The sequence below is a fragment of the Sapajus apella genome, unplaced genomic scaffold (assembly GCF_009761245.1).
Source record: "Sapajus apella isolate SASKATOON/1434 unplaced genomic scaffold, GSC_monkey_1.0 scaffold33, whole genome shotgun sequence".
NCBI lineage: Eukaryota > Metazoa > Chordata > Mammalia > Primates > Cebidae > Sapajus > Sapajus apella.
The window spans coordinates 8,562,501-8,586,028 of record NW_022436973.1 but is presented as its reverse complement, the minus strand read 5'-3'; the positions used below and the strand labels follow the sequence as shown (position 1 = coordinate 8,586,028).

The window sequence follows — 23,528 nt, the reverse complement described above, 5'->3', positions numbered from 1 at the left end:
ATTCTTCCGCCTCAGCCTTCAGAGTAGCTGGGACCACAGGCGCGTGCCACCACGCCCAGCTAATTTTTAAAATATTTTTAGTAGAGACGGGGTTTCACTGTGTTGGCCAGGATGGTCTCGATCTCTTGACCTGGTGATCCACCCGCCTCAGCCTCCCAAAGTGCTGGGATTACAGGTGTGAGCCACCGCACCCGGCCCTAGTTTGCTCCTTTAAAACCAGAAAAAGGTTGATGCTTTTGAGAATTTTAACACTATCATTGCTGATTCACAAGTGGAGATCAATGTGGTTTGATGAAGGTAATCAGTGGCTCTGAGAGTATGTTAAGGATAAGGAGATTCATTTACGTCAAACTTCAAAAAGGAACAGGATTCTTCAGCCAATTACTCTGAGAAGGGGGAAAATTATATGCTAAATCCTATTTTCTAGAGTAAGGTTGGGGCAGGAAATGGAATTCCCTTTCCCTTTATAGTTTCTCCTTTTCTTACCCAAAATGAATTTTGCTGTATGACCCCTCCTTTAAATAAGGTACTCCATCCCTACCCTTCTCAAATATCCAACACAATGTCAGGTATCATGTGGGCAATTGGTGGCAAAGAAAGAATCTGGGTGGCTGAAATGTTTTTTGCTCACACACTATTTTCAGAGGCCTGATTTTATTCAAAATGTGCAGTAGAAAGTCCTATCCATTACATAGGATGTAGCATTCTGAAGCAGGTTTTAAAATAATCGCAAATTATACCTTACTTTTACTGGCTCAGATTCACAAAATTAAGCATGGCTACTATTGTTTTTTCTTACTTTGTCAAATGTGTGAATTATAGTTTCAATGAGATTCTTACCTCTGTGGGAATTATTCATATATATTTTTTTAACCCCTCAATGATCTACAGTGCTAAAGAACCAGGCGAGACTAAACTGTACCACATCTGTGATACTGATCTGCTTCCACAGCCTATAAAGGCAAAACAGGGCTGTTACTGCCATCATCCTCATGTATTCTGAGTTGACCCTGATCCCACAGCAGTTATCTGTCAGATTACCATAGGCACCTACTTCCAGAAATATCATCCCTCATGCTATTTACAATATATTGGTCATGGGGAGAAACTTAATGCCATCGACAGATGACTGAAATGACTCTGCCTTCTGGAGGAATGGCTACCACACTGTGGCAGAGATTCTCTGAACAAGACTCCACTACTGTCATGATAATAAAACTACAAAGTGCATTAATGCTTGCCAACTCAGTAAGTCACCATACGCCAGCTATTTAGCTCCCAATCTTGAGTGCCAGGGTCATAGAACAGGGAAAACTCCGCAATAGAAACCCATGACTGGGTGGCAGACAGACAATGGGCACTGAGATGCCCTTCTTGAGTTCTCTAGCTGACACTACGAATGCATAAGAGAGCAAGCTTGTCAGGGGAAAAGAATCTCAAGTAGAAATGCACAAGTTCTGCCACTCAACCAAAGTCTGCTCTGAAGCAAACAGATCAGATATTTCCTGCCACTTCCTAGCAGAAGAACATGTGATGTTGAGGACAGCAGTAGTTTCTTCACATGTAATCCATCCCACTCCAAGAAGTTTTTCCAAAGTACACCTTACCTGGTCTAGCAACAGAGGCCTGCAGTACTGTGGATGAAGCTTCCTTTGAGACTAAATTCTGTGATGGGGCTAAGACAAGGAAAAAAAAAATTACAGGCCTTTTACTTTCTTTTCTAAACAGAAAGCATTAACCTAATCAAGGGCTAAGTAACTGCTGAAACAGTATACTCTTAAAGGGCAGTACTTAAAATTGGCCTCAAAATCACATTTTAAAACTCACTAAAAAAATTAATTACCATAACACCCAGTACCAATGACTACCATTTAGGGGAATATGTTTTTCCTTTTTGTATGTATAATAATAAGGGAAGGAGATGGCTATAAGAACATAGCACTCATATTTTTTGCTTCTTGGGGTCAGGTTCTGACCACTACTTGAAAAAGCCCCAAAGCATACCTTAGTAGGCAACCCAAACCATAGAGGTACAATTATACCATTCCTCAGCATTTAAAAAATCTAGTCTCACTCCCTAAAGACTATACTATCTAAGAGTGGAAATAGTCACATAATTTTGTACTTTTCTACAACACTTAGCAAAAGTGATGGGTATAAAGCAGTTATTCAATTCATACACAATAAATAAATCAATTCGATATGTTACACTTATCTAACAAATAGTTGCAAAGAACTTACTAGGGGCAAGGCACTGGGCCAGGTACCCTCAGAGACCAAACTACATTCTCTTGCACATCAGGAACTCAGTCTAGTATTAAAGATAAGATACATACATGTGATGCACTTGAGTGCACTATGATGTCATATGAAAGAGTCACAAAGTATAAAGTGCCACAAAAGTCCAAAGCAAGGGTGAACAATTCTAGGTTGAAAAATCTGAAGGCACATTAAAGGGAGAAAGATCAGAATCAGGCTTCAGAGAATTTAGGCCCTTACGGAATAAAATAAAATACATAATGCACTCTAGAAGGGAACTATCCTGGAAGACATAGTAAAGATTATGGCACAGATATGCCACAGTCACATCCTGACACCTCAGTCTAAAATCCTAGATAAACTCTGCAACAATACGTTTTACTCTCTTATGGAAACTGTGAATTTTGCATACTTCCCTCCTGCTTAGTAAAGCAGTCAATTATTCATTTAAGAATTTATTTTAAATGCTTATCTGATAAAGCTTAAAACTATATCTTAACTTCTACTCTTAAGTTCAGTGTTGATTTCTCAAAAAAATTTTTTTTTTCTTCTGAGACGAAGCCTCACTCTGGTCACCCAGGCTGGAATACAATGGCAGGATCTCAGCTCACCACAACCTCCGACTCCCGGGCTCAAGCGATCCTCCCTGTCAGCCTCCTGAGTAGCTGGGACCACAGGTGCATGTCACCATGCCTGGCTAATTTTTACCTATTTTTTTGGAGAGACAGGGTTTTACCATGTTGCCTGTGATGGTGTCAAACTCCTGGGCTCAAGCAATCCACCTGCCTCGGCCCCTCAACATGCTGAGATTATAGATGTGAGCCACTGCCCCTGGCCAATTTCTCACATTTTCAAAGTAAAGGCACAGAAGCCACTTGAAAAAGAACAGAAGCAATCACTTATAAGCAAAGTGAGTGTTCTTACTAAAACTGAGAACTTTTTCCAAGTGCTGGTTCATCTCCTCAAGGCTTACATGTTTCTCTAGTATAATATATGATCCAGATAAAAATAATTTTTAATTACTTAATCATTTTTCTCTTGATACCAGAGGAAAAAGTCTCCTGAAAGAAGGAGAAATGGAAATATTTAATAGTGAAGGATATACTTAATTTATACCAGGTTCCCTTTTAATTCTTAGGGTTCATCTATACCAATAGAACTAGAGCAAGATACACTGAGCACCCAGTTTTGTGACGACTGTTCCTGTAAGAGCATCAAGCTCCTTGAAGGCCTTTATCCTGCCCCTATATCTCTAACACTGAGGTGAAGAGGCAGAGAAGGGGAATTAACCTTTCCAGAGCTCTGTGTGGGGCAGTGTGTTGGCCACTTGACAAATCCTCTCATTGAGTCCTCTGCCAGAATCCTAAATTCTGGGAGGCAGAAATTACAATCTCCATTTTACAAGTGAAGTACATGGCTTAGGAGAGGTTAAGGAACCTATGGGCTAGAATTTGAACTCTGATCTTACCCTGAAGTTTGTGTTCTTTCTGCCTCTCCTCCTGGGTGCTTACCACTCAGTGGTAGGCACTCGAAGCATTTTAGCTGCATAAATAAGATAGGCACTTAATTAGCTGGCCTAGGATATCACACAGGTCGTTCCCAGCTCTAGCAGTGAGTGACTGACTCAACTCTGGGGAAACAGAGCTTCTTCAACTAAGCCTCACAGGAGGATGAACATATGGGGAAGGGAAGGAGGGGCAGTTATAAGGATACCTATGCTTCCATCACTAGCCCATCTTAACAGTACATAGGAAATAGCCTGAACTAGATATACACAAATAGAATGCACCAATCAACGAAGAAATTACATCAAAAAGAAACTGGGAATAACAATTTTTTACTATTTATTGAATAATAAATGTGCTAGGTTCTATGCTAAGAATATTGTATGTACTACCTTGTTGAATTCTTAAAACTATTATTGTTCCACACGACAAAGGAGGAAACTGAAGTTTGGAGTGGTCAAGTAACTTGTCCAAGCCCATACAGCTGCTAAATGCTGGTGTTGTAATACCAACCCAAGCCTACTGGCTCTTGACCACTTTGTTTCTACTGTGTCCATTATTATGAAAACTGGTTTTCTTCCAGCTTCCCTCTGGAGTAGCCCAGACAAAAAAACAATGGTTCCTGAGATGGAGTACAATGAGAATGGGGCTATGAGGACCGACTGATCTGAAAGCCATGAGCGAATCTTCACCATGGTAAAGGGAATTTGCAGAAGCTGCCATTCATACTTAAGGCACAGAGTTAAATGGGTGGTTCACAGTACCGACTCTGAACAAATACTGAACTTCTTTGAGCTTCAATCTTCTTACCCATACAATGGAGTTAAGAATATCTGACAAGGTTGGCATAAAGATGATGCAAGACAACATATGTAAAAATGCTTCCTTGTAAATGGAGAACTTTTACATAAAGGAAAGGTATCATTATTTCAGGAGCTCTTTGAGAGCCTTAGCTCTCTTTGTTTTTTTGAGACAGAGTCTCACTCTGTTGCCTAGGCTAGAGTGCAGTGGTATGATCTCGGCTCACTGCAACCTCTGCTCCCAGGTTCAAGCGAGTCTCCTGCCTCAGCCTCCCGAGTAGCTGGGATTACAGGCATGTGCCACCATGCCTGGCTAATTTTTGTATTTTTAGTAGAGATGGAGTTTCACCATGTTGGCCAGGCTGGTCTTGAACTTCTGACCTCAAGTGATCTTCCCGCCTTGGCCTCCCAAAATGCTGAGATTACAGAAGTGAGCCACCATGCCTGGCCCTTAGCTCTCTTTAATGAATGCAAACTTAATATGAGATTTAAAAGTGTATTTTCCAACATACTTTCAATAAATAAAACTACTGCTATTGCCATTTAGCCCATTCTCTTTCCTCCAAGTAGAAATGGAGTCATGCTTTCTCTTGTGGGATTAGGTCATCAAAAAACTGACATAAAGAGATGATGAAGCCCCAAGTACATACCTATGCTGGGTAGAAGTTCTGGATGGGATCCCACCTTCTCCTCCACTACGCCACTCGCAAGTGGCTCAGATGCTATGCCACCATGATTGCTTTTTGTGGTCGGTATGGCGGAGATGAGCTCGGAGGGTACCAGAGTGGTTACTATCGAGCGTACACTGGTGGGGAGAGCACCGCCAGGTAAGCTGGGTCCTGCTGAGGCAGTGCCTGGGCCCATGGGGCTAGAGGTCATTTTTAGCAGAGTGGGTGCTGGGGGCGTTGGGGTTTTACTGTCCAGCTCTGTGGATAACTGCTCTGTTCCCATGAGCCCCGGAGCTGTGGTGTCTAGCCCTTGGCCTTCAGTCTCTCCATCTGCACCATATTGTTCTTCCCCTTTCTCAAGAGAGCCTGTGACTTTCTTACACGCCTTGGTCAACAAAATCTGGCCAATTTTGTCCACTTTTCCTTTGCCCTTACTAGACGAGACTGGGCTTCGCCGGTTGACAGAGGACCCTGGACTATTAGTCAAAAGGGGAGAAACCATTGTGGTTGACTGTGAAGAAGGAAGAGTGTTCTGATCTGCTGAGGTGTTCACCTGTGGGCTAGCCTCATCTGGATTCAATTCTTTCACTTGCTGGACAGGGGGATGAAGAGGGACAACTGGAGAAGACGTACAAGGAGGAGAAGGAAGCTGAACAGGGGTGGCTCGTGAGCTAAGGACCAAAGGTCGACCTGTCTGTATGTTTGGAGCAGAACTATTGGAGGGGGCATTAGGCGGTACAGGAGCAGAAGAAAATTTTATGTTCTGAGGTATGTGTAAAGGGCCAACAACTGCAACAGAGGGAGTCATCAAGCCAGAGTTGGTTGTCAGTGGGGCTGCAGGAATTGTGCTTGGCTGTGATCCTTTCATAACCTGAATTATTGAAGATGAATTGATAAAGACAGGTGTAATGAACTGAGGCCGGGCATTAGACTGAGCAGCTGACTGTCCCTCAGAAACCATAACCTTGCTGCCCACGTTGGGCATTGTGACGACTGTTGACATCAATGCAGACTGCAAGTGAGTTGGCAAAGCTGCTGATGTGTTAGCTGAAGTTGTGATGGGATTGGAAGTGACAAATACAGTTATTTGATTTGGGGGCAAGGGAGTGGAAATGGAGGAAGAGTTAACAGGTCTTGACATTACTGGAGGGATGCTTGGTGCAACGTTAGAACTGACCTCACTCAATTCGGGATGCACAAGGGTTGAACACGGCTCATTACTGTGAGGTAAATTTAGGGAATTAGAGGGTTCTTTAGAAGAAGACGGATCCTGCAATGTGGGAATGACAGATGCTTTTTTGAGGTCCTCCCCAGAAACTACTGGAGATGTTACTTCCAGATCTGTAAGCACAGGGGGTTTAATCGTCACGTTAGGAGCTCCAGAGTTGTCAAGAAGTTGACTTAACGATGTTGGTGCTTCCCTCATAGCAGGAGACACCAAATTTTTGTTCTCTTCGACACTGGGAAGTTTGTTAGGATCCGAAGGCTGCCCATCCTTTTTGGATTGATCTTCAGGGACAACCATTTTAACTTCTTGGGCAGGGACGGCTTTTAATTCAATGTTTACCTGTTCTTTCCTACCCTGGGAATTCTGGCAATCACTGTCCTGAGGCACATTCAAGCTCTCCTTGTTATCCTCAACAACACCCGCAACTGCAGCCACAGACACAGTAGGATTCTGAGGATTCAGCCCACTGTTGCTAGGAAAGGTTCCCGGTACAGGGGGATTGGTCAGAGGAGTGGGACTGACCAGTACATTTCTTGGCAACTCCACATTCTGCAACAGGGCTGCATTTGTTTGAGAGGCCAGAGTAAGTTTAGGGGCTTTTGAATTTTGCCTTCCAGGGCTTGGAGTGGTTTTCCTACTGGACCCAGGACTAGACCTGCGACTGTTGCTTGGACTTGCCCGTTTTGTTGCTCCAGAATTAGACTGCTTTCCAGAATTCACTACCACAGAGTCTAATTTGTGAGTTTGTGGGGCAGCAAAATTGGAAGGATTCATGGTAAGATTTGAAGGTGCTTGCCCGATGGCCTTCAAAGTTGTTGGATTTAGGCCTTGTTGGTCAAAGCCCCTGTTTAAATTTGGCCTAGGAGGTAAAGGAATATTAATCTGTGGAGGGAAAAGTCCTGCTATGGAGGCATTGAGTCTTTCTGGTGACAGACTGATTTCTGAAGGTTCTGTGCTGGGAGGGCGGTTGTTGGGTGTCTGAGGATAATAGGGTCTGGGGCTGGCTCTGTTTGGTGTTTTGGGCCTAGATGTCTGGGTTGGTGCAGCCACATTTGGAAAGTGGTGGCCGTGAGAGCTGGGCAGGGAATTTACAGGGGGTTGCTGGGGGGTTGCACCTTGAGTTGCTGAAAGGGGTGATGGTCCAGGTTTTGGCCCTGTCATCATTAACTGATTTTGGGGAAGTACTACATGTGACGGCATGTTGTTTGGGCCTCCTGAGACAGATGGTGCTTCACTGCCACTTGCTTCAGGGAGTGAGGCCATCTCCGCCAGTGGTGAGCTGGAAGGATTCTGCGGGCTCTCCTGATAGACCATTTTCCTTGAATTGCTTCCCAAAGGAGTATTCACAGGCATTGGCATTCTTTGTTTATCAGGTGATGGTGGCACGGAGGCAGGTCCTTGCAGACTGACCATGACAGGCATACTGCCACTCTGTTGCATGGGCATTCTCTGGGAGTCAGGGTTCAGGGGGCCCCTTGGAGGATGGACACTTTGAGAGACTGGAAGCCTAACTGATTTGGGATCCTGCTGCATCATGAGCATCATCATCATTTGCTGCTGCTGCTGCTGCTGCTGCTGTTGCTGCTGCTGCTGCTGCTGCTGCTGCTGCTGCTGCTGTGACTGTGGCTGACTGGCAGGTGGTGGCTGCTGCTGTTGAGGCAGTTGTGGCTGTGGCTGCTGCTGTGGCGGCTGTGGTGGGGGTGCCACATGCTGCATGAGTTGAGGAGGCATCTGCTGAAGTGGCCTCTGTTCAACTGGTTGAGAAGGATAACCTAAAACAAGCCCCCCAAATCAGGGAAGTTAGATTTTTCAGCAAGAAAATGTTGCTACCTTTAGAGTATAGCCAAGCAATACTCATCTAGGTGGCACAGATTATGCACAAACAGCTCAGGCATGCCCACTCCTGTGGCATGGGGCAGCCCCCTATTACGTGATATAAGCAAAAGGGGCACAGTGCTTAAGAAGCAAAACGCAAAGCATCAAAAACCTAGAGCTCCTTGGTGTGCAGGGTCTGGATGAACCATGACTGTACTAACAGCCTGATTTTCTGTGCTATGCACTGAAAATGGCTGAGCCTATCACCAGCCAAACATTCAGATGAAATGAGAAAAACTCCATCAACAGCAAGTGCCTGGCCACCCAGGATTCAGGTCTCATGTAGACATAATCAATACTTGTGAATGAAGTAAAGCATTTAGGATTCACTTCTTCTGTTAGAACAGGAAAAATTTTTTTAAAAGATGTGATTTTATTGAAAATAACAGAATTGAAGACAGCCTTTTTATTCTTTCAACAGAAGTAAAATATAAAATTCTAGGATTCAGTTCCTTAAGAAAGATTTAAAATTATTCCAATTCATTGGCTCCATATACTATGCCGCATCCTTGAGGCTTAATCCTTTGGGGGAAACCAACTGAATTAAAATTGCCCCTCAGATGTAAATCAGTTTGGTAAACAGTAGGAGCTAACAGAAGCTGATATACACACTGAAAATAAAACTAGTGTATTGAAGTGTTATTAATTTCCATTTACTTTCTTACATGCAAATCTCTATTTGGAGAAATAGTTTCCATGAATCCACAGCTGGAAAATAAGGCAGAAGCATAGCCCTCAGGAATAAAAAATAATTTTGGGAAAAGAAACCTGAAGGACAATGTCTTCTAGATATGCAGAGGGCAACATCTCAAATGATGCTCTCTTTTGTGAAGATTTTCCTTGGCATTTTAGAAACCTGACAATCAGAAAGGATAAAAAGATATGCAAACCAAGAATAACAGTGGTTCAGTGGGAAAAAGTGGGCATACAGCTGGGTATATATGGAATACAATTCCAATTACACAAGCTAGATTTATTCCATTGTTGCATGAAAAGTACATTAGAGAGGTTTTAAGAAGGTGTAGGAATAAGAACAATTGGCTCTGGCAGTCAAAGGAAATGCTGACTCAACATTTTCATGTAGCTACCAAATTTTTTGGGTCAGACTCAGTACTCAATAGCTAATTAATGTCTTCTGGCCAAAGATTCCCATGGTATTAATGCATACAATATGTAGAATCCAGTTTTGAAGGTTTTTTAAAAAAAATCCTTTTTTATTTTAGGCCTGAGTAACTTCTTGACCTTTATAAAGCCAATAATATGGCATTTCTATGGTTCAATTGTCCTTTCAACTACATAGTCAAATATAGTGGGTTCTTATTTTTCACATTCAGTCTGGGGTTCCCACATTAAGAAAATTATAATTTCTGCAAAAGCCCATTGATGTCAGGGGTATGACATGGATGCCTTTTATCTTTAAAATCAGCCTACCAGGTAGTACAGTAAATACCAAAGAGGACAGCACAGACAGTACAGCAGCCTCTCAAAAGTAACAGTTAAGGACATGGCTGCTACAGAGTCCAGAAGCTGGAGGCAGCAGTCCAAAAGGTACTAATGATAAGACAGATTGGGGTTGACATGACAGAATGGTGAAGAGGGAAAGCCAGGACACACATAGTGCCCATAACACAATCATAAACCAAATTTATTACTCAGGGAATGCAAACTCCTATGCCTTTAGGGGCCGGGCAGATAGTAGAGGATAGAAGTGGACTGGTATAAGACAGCAGACGTCCTGTCAACAGTGCCAAACTGCAGGGCAGATGCCCTCTTTAAAGGCATTTAAATTCGGACTTTTGTTTAAGACTGCATAGCAACTCAAACCCATTACAGCCTGCAGGCCCCCAGTGTGCAGAAAGAAGACAATAAATGTATACAAAGATCCCTGGGATTCACGTAATAAGTGTTCAGAAGTATCTGAGGCAAGAAGGCATGTTCCTGCTTACAATGCCTTCTGGACATATACCCTAAAGACTGATGACCTCCCAGTCTCAGCTATGCTGCTGCATCTCACTGATGGGAAGTATCGTATGCCCAAACAATTTGTAATAAATAACACAAAGTATTGACATCATGATGGATTTGGCTTTTTTTTTAAGATTCACTTTTAAAATACATAAATTAGGGGTATATTGAAGTTTATTCCTAAAATAATGTCACTTTCATTTTCATGCCAAAAAGGAGTTGAAATAACTAGTGAGGAAGAAACAAAACATACCCTCTGTACATACAGGGGAGAGTAACCTATGTGTGAAGGGTTGTGCATCTTCAACCATGTCATAGGGGAATAAAGTTACAAGTCATTGCTCAGGCCAAGATAACCAGGTATAGAGATATTGTGGCAGCTGGCCTTGGTTCTATAATATCTAGGTTTGGATGAATCAATTTTAGGAGTTTTTCCAACTTTGACATAATTTTTCAACATGTAAAAGATAATATTATTTTATAATCAGAGAGGGTACAACAAAGGGGGCTTCTAACAGTGGTCCTATTTATTATAAATTATTAACCTGCGTGGTAGATACATGGGTGTCTCTTTTATTATTCTTTATATCTTCTTTATATTTTAAAGACTCAATAATGAAACTTCTATAAAAAAGATCACCTTGTTTTAAAGCCTGGTTTAAAAAAGACTTTAACCCCTGCTTTGAGAAAGCCCCAGGAAGAAATGCTGCAGGAAAGGCAGGCAAGCAGGATTAGGGTGAAATCATCTCTCCATTTAATCTTATCCTATTCTGATGCCAACTAGAACCTTGACAATGACAAGAATAAAGAGGCACTTCACATTTCAGTTTCTTTTCTTTTTTTTCTTTTTTCTTTTTTTTTGAGACAGAGTCTTAGCCCTGTAGCCCAGGCTGGAGTACAGTGACATGACTTCAACCTCAACCTGCTAGGCTCAGGTGATGCTCCCATTTCAGCCTCCTGAGTAGCTGGGACTATAGGTGCATGTCACCATACCAGGCTAATTAAAATTTTTTTTTTTTTTTTTTTTGAGACGGAGTTTCGCTCGTTACCCAGGCTGGAGTGCAATGGCATGATCTCTGCTCACTGCAACCTCTGCCTCCTGGGTTCAGGCAATTCTCCTGCCTCAGCCTCCTGAGTAGCTGGGATTACAAGCACGTGCCACCATGCCCAGCTAATTTTTTTGTATTTTTAGTAGAGACAGGGTTTCACCATGTTGACCAGGATGGTCTCGATCTCTTGACCTCGTGATCCACTCGCCTCGGCCTCCCAAAGTGCTGGGATTACAGGCGTGAGCCACCGCGCCCGGCCAAAAAAAAAAATTTTTTTTAGTAGAGACAAGGTTTCACCATGTTGCCCAGGCTGGTCTTGAACACGTGGGCTCAAGCGATCTGCTCATCTTGGCCTCTCAAAAGTGCTGGGATTACAGGTGGATGAGCCAGCATGCTCATGAAATGTGGCTGATTTCATGAGGACTTAAAATAACAAAGATAAATTTGGATAGAATGTGCATGTGTATGTGCCTTCAAAAGTTATTTGAAATTTTTACTTAATATCAAGGCAAAAGTCCAAATACCAGACATATTAAATAAAGTAGACTAGTTAGCAGATAAAATACTATTGTTTCCTCAAAGACAAAGAAGCCTTGTAATGCCGCATGCACATGTGATGTTAAATGTATAATCTAGCTAACATTTTATCACCTGGTGGCCGGTTTGAAAATTCTGGCAGTTTAGGGCCTGAGTTATCCAAGTTAATTCCTTGTTCTCCAGGCAACGGTGGCTGATCAGCCTCTTCCAGACCAGCTGGGCGAGTATCTGGGGTGCTAAAAATAAATAAATAAATAAATAAATAAACAAACAAACAAAATATTTTAGAATAAGTTGTATAGAAAATACACAAAACTAGCTTAACCCTTCCTCTATTTCTGAAGAACTAAAATGTTTGCATTACCATTATTCATCTCTCTCTAGTGTAGATAAAATATTAAATATTGGCCTAAAAATAATCTGGCAATGTCATTAAATGTTAAAATCTACTTAAACTAACAGCACTGTATTTACTCAAAATGCTTTCCACAAATTCCTGCAATAATTTTCATGTAATTACCCATTCTTTAGATGTTTTAAGACCTGATCATAGACCTATCAATGTTATAAGGTACTGTTCCTGTGAAACCACTTATCTTCAATGTAGTGATCAAATTCAACTAGGGGGTCTGACTCTTTCTTTTTTGTGCATATAACAGTGGGTGCTCAATTCATAACACCTTGCAAAAGGTTGTATAGGTTGGCTGATGGAAATGGTATTTAGAGAACAAAGAAAGATTGAGACCACCACAACAAAAATTTTGCCGTGGAATGAGTATTTGCAGACATCTCTATTGGTTTTGAGATGCCTTCACTTTTACCTGGATATAGCTTAATATTTTTAGTGGGGAGGAAAAAAAATGAAGAAAATGTAGCTACTAACACACACAATCTCAAAGAACAAGCCTGCTCACAGACCTCATTTTGTTTGTAATGTTAGTCCTAATCGTACTTTCCTTTCCTACCTTAGTTTCCCTTTGCCCTGATTTTGTTCACACACTTTTAGGTAGTGTTGTGTCTCATTATACTCTTTATAGTTTCATAAGCCACCAAAATCCATTTTAAAAGCCCCAGCACATGGAAATTTCAAACCTGAAGCAGATCCTCAGCACATCCAGACCTCTATAATAATCCGCTCTTTGTAAAACTTCTCTTTCACTTTAAATTATAGGCAAGGATTCAATGGTAACTTTTACTTTCCGAAAATTGCACTGCTAAAAAATCTGATATCTGGTCCAGCACCCTCATGTTATGAATGAGAAAACAAAGGCCCAGGAAGGTATATGAGACAGGCCCAAGGTTCCACAGTGAACTAGTGGTAGAGCTGGAAGCAAGTACTTTTCCTGTAAACCCACTGCGTCTCTTTCCTAGGAGTCTTGATGCTGTATAAGGTCCCTTTCACAATTTGTAGATCTAAGTAAGCAATTTCCCTAAGGGCTGGTGAAGATGGCAAAAAATGCACACCAGAGTCAACTGAATAACCTTGCAATTTTACTTCCAGACTACTGAGAGAATAAAATATTTATTAAGTAATTATTCCCACAGGCTGAGATTCGTAAAGAATTTAACTAAGAAAGAGCTATCAGAAAAATTAGATAATTAAAAGGCTAAGTTTGAATTCAGGAAAATATAGGTTATTATTAATAATATACCATGATTAGCTTTTAAAGTACAAGATTCAAGAAGCAGCAAGTGAGCATGATATAATACAGTACAATCAAATAATGTTGTGGGAAGGCTGGGATAAAGGTAGTTGATTTTATTTTGAACATTTAAGCTTGTATAAATAAAGTTCCCCGATTCTTCTTCTATAATTCTAGCAATTTATTTCCATTAACTTGTTTTACATTCATTAGCCATTATTTTCTCATAATAAATGTCTCTAAATTTTAGTTTTATGATTAAAGGCAGAAAATCTAGCTCAATCAATATTCCTTCTGGAAACATTTTATTAAACCCAGAAACAAATTAATACTTAGCTTCAGGAAGTGAAATATAAATTGTTAATTGCCTTTCCTGGTGTGATCTTGCAAAATAACTCACCTGGAGAACATTTACTGAAAGGGTAACTGATTTAAAAGGTCCAATCATCTTAGCGTGGGGTTTTAAGCTTCTAGGGATGATAAAGAGGCTTTAAAGGAAAGGCACCTGTGCAAAAAAACCATTTCTATTTGAAAGACAGCAGTAGTTTTAATTTCCAAAACACATTTGGCCTCTCTGGTTCCCCAACAGCCATCACAGGCCTGAAGTCAGTGCTTTGTTCAGGCTCTGATTGCCAAAACCCCCCTGACACTGTAGAATTAAGAGATTTACCAGCCAATTCCAACATATGAATCTTATTTGGATCCTTATTTGAACAAGTTGTAAGAAAAAAATGTGATATAATCAGGGAAGTTTGAACATTGCATATGAAAATATTAAGGATTAGTTTTCTAGATGTGCTAACGATATTGTGAGGGGATATTAAAAACTGTCCTTTTAGAGACACACACTGAAATATTTACCAAGTGAATTTGCTTTGAAATACTCAAGAGGGTAATGGAAAAGAGCACAGATGAAGGCAAGATAGACTATGAGTTGATAATTGTTGAAGCAGGGGGATTTCATTATATTCTAATTTTATGTTATGTAAATTTTTCCATCAAAGAAAGTTGTCCACATAGAAATCAAATGAATAAAATTTGAGGCAAAACCATCACAACCTACTTTAGATCTTGCTGACTATTTTTCTTCTTCCGAGGGGGTTTCTTCTTCTTCGGTTTATTTGCGTTGGTGTTATTTTGCTTATTGTTTACCCCAAAATGGCCTGCAGAGATGTCACTCTGCAATAAGTTGACCAACAATGGGCTTGTTAGTGTGACATCCTTACTGACTGGGAAGCCTGGATTTTGACCACAGGACATCTGATTTCCATTGGGAGCTCCACTGAAAGGTGCATTGAAAGACATCCCATGGCCTGAGAAGTGGTTTCCCGAGGCACTGTTTCCCTGCATGGCCTGCACATGGGGGGGGACCATGTTGGTTTGTGGCATGCTAACGTCAGGCATCATCTGAGACAAACTGACATCATTATTTGCTGTAGTAGCAGGATCACCATGCTGCTGAGCCATGTGTGGGCTAGGCCCTGGGGGCCGCAGGACCTGCCCCTGAATCCCCATAACCTGAGATGGACTGTTGTTCACAGGCCCTTGCTGGGGCAGCATCTGTCCTGACATCTGTCCCGTAAACTGCACCATATTTCCTTGCATGTTCGGAGTTGGTCCCCTCATTATCTGTGCTGGTCCCGGCATGACATTGGATTGGTTCTGAGAGTTAAACTGCTGCTTATTCCCCTGCATTTGATTGGTCATGATCTGCTCTATCATTGGGTTCTGTTGGAGCAAAACCTGCCCCTGAGGCCCCATCATCTGGTTATGTGATGCCATCATTTGTGGGCCCTGCTGGGAAAGCATCTGCTTGGGTGGGGTCATCCTTTGAGGTGAGGGTCCAAGATTTTGGCTCGGAGGGTTCACCATCATCTGGCCCTGTGGCATAAGCTGGGCCCTTGAAAGGATCATAGGGTTCTGAGGGTTCAAGGTTCCTTGTTGCTGGACCATCTGGCCCTGGGAGGGCACGATCTGCTGGTGCATGCCCATTAGCTGAGATGGTGGGCCCTGCTGGGGCTGGCCTTGCATGTTGCTGAGGTTCACTTGAGGAACCCCAGAACTACCAGCCTGCTGATTGTTCATGTTGCCATGAATTCCCATAAGGCTGGGCTGCATCATATTTGGTGGCCCGTGGGACACCTGGATCTGGTTTTGAGGAGGACCAGCTCCTTGACCACCTTAAAAAAAAAAAAGGCAGAGTTTCAGGAAGAAATATTTTTATCTTATTGGTATTAAGATACTCAAGTTACATTACTTAGAAAGACATCCATCACTCATGTATCCACTGACCAACATAAATGTGATGTTGACATACTTCCTGTGAGTTTTCTAAACTACAGAGATGTGGCTGTGGGATAACTGCTTACATTCCCAATGACCACATAACAGAGAAGGAGAAACAGTTTCTATACTCCCATATGGTATCTTAAAGATTTAACATTTCAAAGATCAAGAAAGTTCACTTTCTTTCAAATTAAATAATGAGAAAGGTAGCAACTCATTGTTTTAAAATGACTTGTAGTGGCTGGACTCGGGTGGTTCATGCCTATAATCCCAGTACATTGGGAGGCTAAGACAGGCAGATCGTTTGAGCCTGAGAGGTGGAAGTTGAAGTGAGACAAGATCATGCCACTGCACTCCAGCCTGGGTGACAGAGAAACCTTGTCTCAATAAATTAAATTAAATTTAAAAAGCACTATGGGCTAGTGAAATAACCCTGCTATAAATGAGCCAGGGAAACAAAGAATATGAATTGTCCTCTTAGGAAAACCTCAACAATGAGAAGACATTTAAAAATGCTTCTTGGAAATCTGTAGTAATAATGACTCTCAAAGGCTATGTGTATGATATCTGGATACTGCACTTCAAAGAAAAAAGAACACCAAGGACAGGTTTCCTTTGCCCTGATGTGGTAAAAAGTAGTTAATCTTGATCTGGAAGCTGAGCCTCTGGTGGGAGTCAACTGACTCAATGATCCACCTGGAAGCTGCTAAAACCTCAGTGACCCCATCCTGCGCAGTCCCTGGTGGGTCACGTGGCACATATTCTAGTCTTCTCAGCGATTTCTAATTTAGATAAAAGTTGCTACCTGCCTTGCTGTAGTGTTTATTTATTGGATCTTTGGGATTTTCCTATAGCTACTTGCATCATCTCCCCATTTAACTGAATAACTTTGTAGTTAATTTTATCCCTTTTATTTTTCACTTTTTGTTTTGTTTTTTGAGACAGAATCTTGCTCTGGTACAACCTTGGCTCACTGCAACCTCCACCTCTTGGGTTCAAGTGATTTTCATGCCTCAGCCTCCCCAGTAGCTTGGGCTACAGGTGCACAAGAGCACTCCAGCTAATATTTGTATTTTTAGTAGAGGCAGGGTTTCACCACGTTGACCAGCCTGGCCAACATGGTGAAACACAAAACAAAAAAGTTTTTTTTTTTGTTTTAAACTTTCGGTTTTTTTTTTGTTTTTTTTTTTGAGATGGAGTCCTGCTGTGTCACCTAGGCTGGAGTGTAGTGGTGCAATCTCGGCTCACTGCAACCTCTGCCTCCCAGGTTCAAGTGATTCTCCCACTTCAGCCTCTCGAGTAGCTCAGATTACAAGCAAGTGCCACCACGTCTGGCTAATTTTTATATTTTTAGTAGAGATGGGGTGTTTCACCATGTTGGCCAGGCTGGTCTCGAACTTGTGACCTCAAGTGATCCCTCTGCCTTGGCTTCTCAAAGTGTTAGGATTACGGGCGTAAGCCACTGTGCCTGGCCTGTTTGTAAAACTTTCTATAAAAAAATATGAATTCACATAACTCAGGAATGCAGTTTCATATTAGCAGATAGGGCAATTCAAACAGTTTGCTCTACCCTCCTCTCACCCCGCCAGAAATAGTGTGAATTTTTTTTTGTGAAGTCAGATTTTTTTCTCATTCCTTAGTGCTTTCTGATTAAAGTTCGAGTCACATTATTAAATTAACTCCAGTGGGGATGGGAATTCAGAATCTCAGTCCAAACTGCTTCAGTGTGAAAGGGTAAGAGGATTAGTCACATGCTCCCTCAGCAACCAGAAACATGAAGTTTGAGCTTAAACATTACTGCTTTGCAAATACTTTTTAGCCATTTCCCTGTATCTAATTTCTTCTCCAGAATTTCTTCTTTTTTACAATACACTGTTGGTATTAAATCTGAACTGATGAAGTCTGAAAAATATCACACTGAAAACCAGAATTCAGACACTCAGCATAAACAAAGCTTAACATGTACCACATAGAGCTTTAAAAAGTTGCCATTGTCCAAACATGCCTCCATGCCTTTTTATCTATAGTTTTCATTTGCCAGAAATTCCTTTTTCCCTTTTACTACCTGAGCAAGCTCTAACTCAGGGGTCAGCAAACTATGGCCCACTACTGGTTTGTAAATAAACAAGTGTTTGGAATGCTGCCAACCTTGTTTATTTATGTACTGTTTATGGCCACTTTTTGTGCTACCATCACAGAGTTGATTAGCTCCAAAAAGAGACTATATAACCTGAAAAGCCAAGAATATTTACTATCTGGGCCTTCAGAGAAAAAAAAAAAACCTGCTGATTCCTGCTCTAACTCAAGTTCCATCTCCTTCTCTTAGATGTTTCTGGGTTCCTGTGACATTTTACCTACTTTTGACATATTGACAAATGTTATTGCCCTAAAAGAATAATTATTTATGGGCTTGAACTTAAGGGGGGAGATCAAGACTTACTATTTATCTGTATACTTCTGTTGTCTATCAAGTCTACTACACAATGCTCAATAAATGCTGGTTGAACAAATCACAGAAAACAAACCTGCATGCTGGACATTTTGATTTGCTTGCAGCTGAGGGGCTCCTGAATTCCCAGGGGTGGTTGCTGTGGTCGAAGGCACCTGACCTTGCATAAAGTTCGGATTGGCCTGTCCTGGTGAGAAGCCAGGTGGGAGGCGTTTAGGTATTCCTTAATAGAAAACAATGAGTAAGGCAGTTACCTAGCAAATTTATACTCTTGCTTAGATATGGAATGAATAAGGAAGGATGAGCTGCATGAAGTCTCCACTGGCTTAGCACTCTCTGTCACACTGGTAGGATCTTTAATAATAAGGTTGGGAAAGATGGTTAAAAAAATCAACACAATCTCTTATATGAGCATTGTCAAAATGAAAAATAAATACTAAAAAATTTACACTTAGAACATGCCAAGGAAAAGATGGCAATCTGCTCCCTAAATGTGATGAGGCCACACCACAGCAAGGTTTGAGGGCTCACTTTTCTGTGTAATTGTTAACAACGGCCCCCAAAACTTTACATACTTTAACACAGGCATCAAAGGAATATACTAAATTCTCTCATTTCAAACAAATTGATGTGAAATAGTATAAAAGAAAGAACTGGGTCCTGATATTAAGGATAGATTGGTGATTTTTTTTTCCTCTGAGGGAAATTGGTGACAAGAGTCTCCTTTGCAGAAAATTTCCCCTCAATATTGCGCTTGTCTCTGGAAGAGACAGGAGATTAGAAACAGTTCATGGGAGCTTCAAAGTGATGCAATATTAAATCATTATGCTTTCCGCTCATAAGGTTTGCTGTGATTCTGACAGCTTTGGTACCAAAAACTATGCTCTACTGGAATCTTTCTCAGGTATCAATTCCTTTTTGAAAGGGCTAATTTTAGAAAACAAATTTGTAATAAGGAGAATCTCAGAACCCACTTATCATTTACAACACAGGCCTTGATGTGGCCAGATCACCTAGGTGAGCATATCATCTGCTCTATGAAAGCATCAAGACCTAAACTCACTTAAAAATTTATTATATTCATCCATTTATTTATTTATTTATTTAACTTTTTTTGAGATGGAATCTTCCTCTGTTGGCCAGGCTGGTCTTGAACTCCTGACCTCAGGTGATCCGCCTGCCTCAGCCTCCCAAAGTGCTGGGATTACAGGCATGAGCCACCGTGCCTGGCCCATTTATTTTTTTAAGGGCCAAATTTTCAATGCCCTGAAAAACTCTTTGTAGACAAATACGCATTTGTCCTTTCTTTAACAGTGACAAGTCCCATTTGCATGCTCCCACTGTAATTAAATCAGTAATCACATTTGCAGGAGGGACTACCCAGCTTCCACTGATCCAGGGCTAGATACCCAGAACAGTGAAATTTGGAGCTGAAACACTCTTGCAGTTTCTAAGAACTTCTTAGGATTCAAATATTAGAGCCTGCATGTCAGCGAAATTAATTACAAGAGAGTGAAAGACTGATGAGCAACTTAACTTCACCGGAAACCATGGGAACATGCCTTTGCTATGTTGTATTAAAGATGCAAGGGTTTTTTTCTGGGTAGGCAATGGGTGTCTTTTGGTGGGGGGTATGTTTATCAGATGACAGTATTACTGATACTCTCTATACCTTACTGAAAAGCTCCAAGCACATTCATGTGCACTAGATCAATGATTAATAAGAATAAATAATAAACATGGAGATGGATAAGTTTTACTGTAATCGTTTTACCTCTCACACATTAAGTTCCATTGCTTTTTCTTCATACAAGAGGCACCTTACAAAATAAATAAATAAATCTCCTTTAGGTATAACTGGTGGAATTCCCTCTCTAAGGAGCAGGCATTGGCATTATAAAACTATAAAAGTCAATGATTTCTGAACTTATTCCCCTTTAATACTTTAATCAAAACTTAACAAGTATCATGCTTACTATTTTATTAACTAGGATTATCAAAATTGATAACTAGAAGGGCCTTTTCTTCAATGAGACCCTGTTCTTTTCATTTTTGCTCTATTGCATAATCTTAATTTTTCAACAACTGAGAAGTTTAAAATTGTTAACAAAATGCATTTTTCTTCTGGACATTTTAATTTACTATTACAAGATCAAGCAAAAATAATTTGAAAAACAAAATGAACATTTCTATATTGAATTTTACCTGCATTTTAGTCCAGAGAGCTAGCTTAAATTTATCCAATAAGATGCTGCATAATGTATCAAGTTAACTAAGTCATATCAAGTGTCACCACCATATCCACAAAACCAAATAATTACATCCTTATTTCACTCCCTCCATTAACTCTAAAAACTGAAGTTCTGCTAAGATCTACCTCCAGTAAATTTACCAACACAAATAGCTACAGTGTTCCTCACCTCCTAGGCCTGGATGTAAACTCTGTGGCCCCTGGTTTGGTGGTTGCTGTTGCATCACCATGAAGTTAGGTGGCACATTTCCCTGTTGAACCATAGGATTCCGACCCGGAGAGCTGACAGGTTGCTGAAATCCCTGGGGAAGCGGGTTATTTTGAGATGGCCTTGGTCCCATCTGCTGCTGAGTTTGGTTAACCGTTGGGGAGGATGCAGGGGATCCCTGCTGGAAGGAGGAGGGTGAGGAGGCAGGAGACTTGTTGGTGAGGTGGGGCTGCTGCAGGGGAGTTGGGACCCTAGAGGGCCCTCCCTGCAAACTCTTCATCTGAGGAGCTGTGAACTGGCCTGGATTGCTCATCTGAGGAAAGTTTGTGTGGGCTTGTGAGGCTTGCTGGCTGCCAAAGGGATATGGAGGGGGAGGGTGGGAAGGCGTCTGTACCGTGGCTAAGGATGGTCTTGCCTGGAGTTGCTGTTGCATTGGGCCAGGCAAGGGAGTCTTCTTCCACCCTTGGTTTGCAGTCATTGTGCCCAGAGAACTCTGGGCTGGAGGAGGTTGAAGGGCTCCAGAAGGCAGCTGGTTCCAGCCTGGAGGAACAGGCACCTGAGTTGGGGCAGTAAACTGGGGTCGCATTCCCTGTGGCTGTTGCTGCTGATGTTGCTGTGGGGGTCTTGCCTGCAACTGTTGCTGTTGCTGTTGCTGTTGCTGCTGCTGCTGCTGCTGCTGCTGCTGTTGCTGCTGCTGCTGCTGCAGCTGGGGAAAATTAGCTGGGTTCATTTGTCTGTTTACAGAGACAGGCTGCATTGGGTGGTGTGGGGGAGCTAAAGATCCTGAGGGATGACTTTGCTGCTGTATATGGAGCCCAGGGAGGAGTGGATCCATTGCATCTGTTTAAAGATAGTCAACAAAGCAATAATTAACCTACCGCAATCTAGATCCTAGAGCAGTGACCTTTGCAATTCTGGATATATAGAGTAATATCTGCTGGTACTATTCGATAAAATAAATGGTTGTGAATACCTTCTATGTGTGAAGCAGCATACCAAGATGATAGATGAATCCTGCCTTAAAAAGAGCTTGGTCACTAGTGGACATTAAGAGCGAAACGTAGAACATGGAGAGCAGTGTTTACCAAATCGTATTCTGGAGAACTATGTTAATTAGTGTTACAAGAAAACAAAACAATTAGGTTTGGGAAACACTGAATCTAACAACCCTACATGGATTTCTTCATTGCAGGACTTTCTGTGCCTCCAACATGTTAACTTGTGAATCTCCAGGAGGGAGGGTAAAGTATGATGCATTTACCAAATTTACTTGACTACAGAATTCTATGTAATGAGCATCTTTCAGGACTAAGCAGGCCAAGGCACACTTTTAGGAATGCTGGGGTATAACTGATAAGAAAACAGTAAGAAATTCTGAAAAGAAAATGACATTTGGCTTGAAGAAACCAGGTCAGATTTTGTAAAGGTGACACTTTGAGTTCAGAAATTAGAAATTCAGCATCACAGATAAATGAATTTTGTAATGATCTGTGCAGGAAGTTTCAGACTCTTCAATCCTCAAAGATTGGAAGTCATTACCTGACTGAGAAGCAGGGCGAGGAGTCCTGGGCTGCAGCTCTGGATTGGGGCCTGGTGCCATCATGGAAGATGACACATTTCCACCCGGGGGTATCATAACAGTGGCAGGGTTGTTCATCCTTATTATTCCTAGAAAGAAAATCCCTAGAATAGAGTACTGGTATTGGCACGATTTTTGTTTTTTAGTGAACTATTTCAAGAATACGAAAAGATAAGGAAAATTTCTTTTTTTTTTTTTTTTTTGACAGGGTCTCACTCTGCTGCCCAGTCTGCCAAGCGACACAATCACAGCTCACTGCCACCTCAACTTCCTAGGCCTAAGTGATCCTTCTGAGTCAGCCTCCCAAGTAGATGGGACCACAGGCATGTGCTACTGGGACCACAGGCACACACCGCTGTGCCCAGCTAATCACTCTATATTTTATAGAGATGGGGTCGCTTTGTTGCCTAGGCTGGTCTTGAATTCCTGGGCTCAGGTGATCCTCCGGCCCAGTCCTCCCAAAGTGCTGGGATTACAGGCGTGATCTACCACACCTGGCCTGGAAATTTCTACACCCATCATCTACCTTTTTTAAATCTAAAAAAATTTGCTCTTATCTCTTTCAGATATATATGTAGATACAGCAGAAGCCCTCTACTCTTTCCATTCTACTTTCTCCCTCCTATTGCAATTGGGGTTAACAGTTCCATGCATGTTTATTAACCTTTTCTGTATCTGTAGGTAAACCGCACTTTTTCTGCAGGTAAACAGCATTTTTTATATGCTTTTAATCTTTGTATAAATGGTACTTTACTACAGGCATTCTTCGTCAGCTTCCTTTTTCACTTAACGTTATTTTTTGAGATTATCTCTGTTGGCTGATATAAGGGCTCCACTGTATAGAACCATATATCCACCTTTCTGCTGATGAATACTAAGGTTTTATTTTTCTCTTATTCTTATAATTTTGCAATGTTGTGTATTTGTCATGAATTCTTGTGGATATGTAATAGTATCTTTAGACTATATCTTAGAATTGCTAGGTTTTAAAGTCTAAGCATCTTTAATTTTACTAGATATTGGTAAACTGCTCTAAAAAGTGGTTATACCAATTTATACTCAAACTAGCAGTTTAAGAACTCCTCTTTCTCCACATCTGAAAATTTCTGATACTGTTAGACTTTTCAGAATAATCATCTATGCTCATAAATGAGAACAGGCCAGGCATGGTAGCTCATGCCTGTAATCCCAGAGCTTTTGGAGGCCAAAGTGGGAGGACTGCTTGA

At 41.4% G+C, this 23,528-nt stretch overlaps 1 protein-coding gene across 12 annotated transcripts in view; it reads right to left on the bottom strand.

The window, feature by feature from the left end:
• Window positions 1-23,528, bottom strand: part of NCOA6 (nuclear receptor coactivator 6) — a 114,429-nt gene that overhangs the window by 23,729 nt on the left and 67,172 nt on the right. For 9 of the 12 annotated variants that reach the window (XM_032295177.1, XM_032295178.1, XM_032295181.1 and 6 more), the window contains 7 exons: window positions 22,263-22,391; window positions 20,685-21,563; window positions 18,341-18,487; window positions 14,593-15,709; window positions 12,001-12,122; window positions 5,215-8,232; window positions 1,608-1,676 (listed from right to left, as the gene is read on the bottom strand). In XM_032295177.1, the coding sequence (XP_032151068.1) occupies window positions 1,608-1,676; window positions 5,215-8,232; window positions 12,001-12,122; window positions 14,593-15,709; window positions 18,341-18,487; window positions 20,685-21,563; window positions 22,263-22,391 (5,481 nt within the window). Of the gene's footprint in view, window positions 1-1,607; window positions 1,677-3,727; window positions 3,802-5,214; window positions 8,233-12,000; window positions 12,123-14,592; window positions 15,710-18,340; window positions 18,488-20,684; window positions 21,564-22,262; window positions 22,392-23,528 lie in introns of those variants that run through there. The other 3 variants (XM_032295185.1, XM_032295184.1, XM_032295188.1) reach the window with 3 other exon arrangements.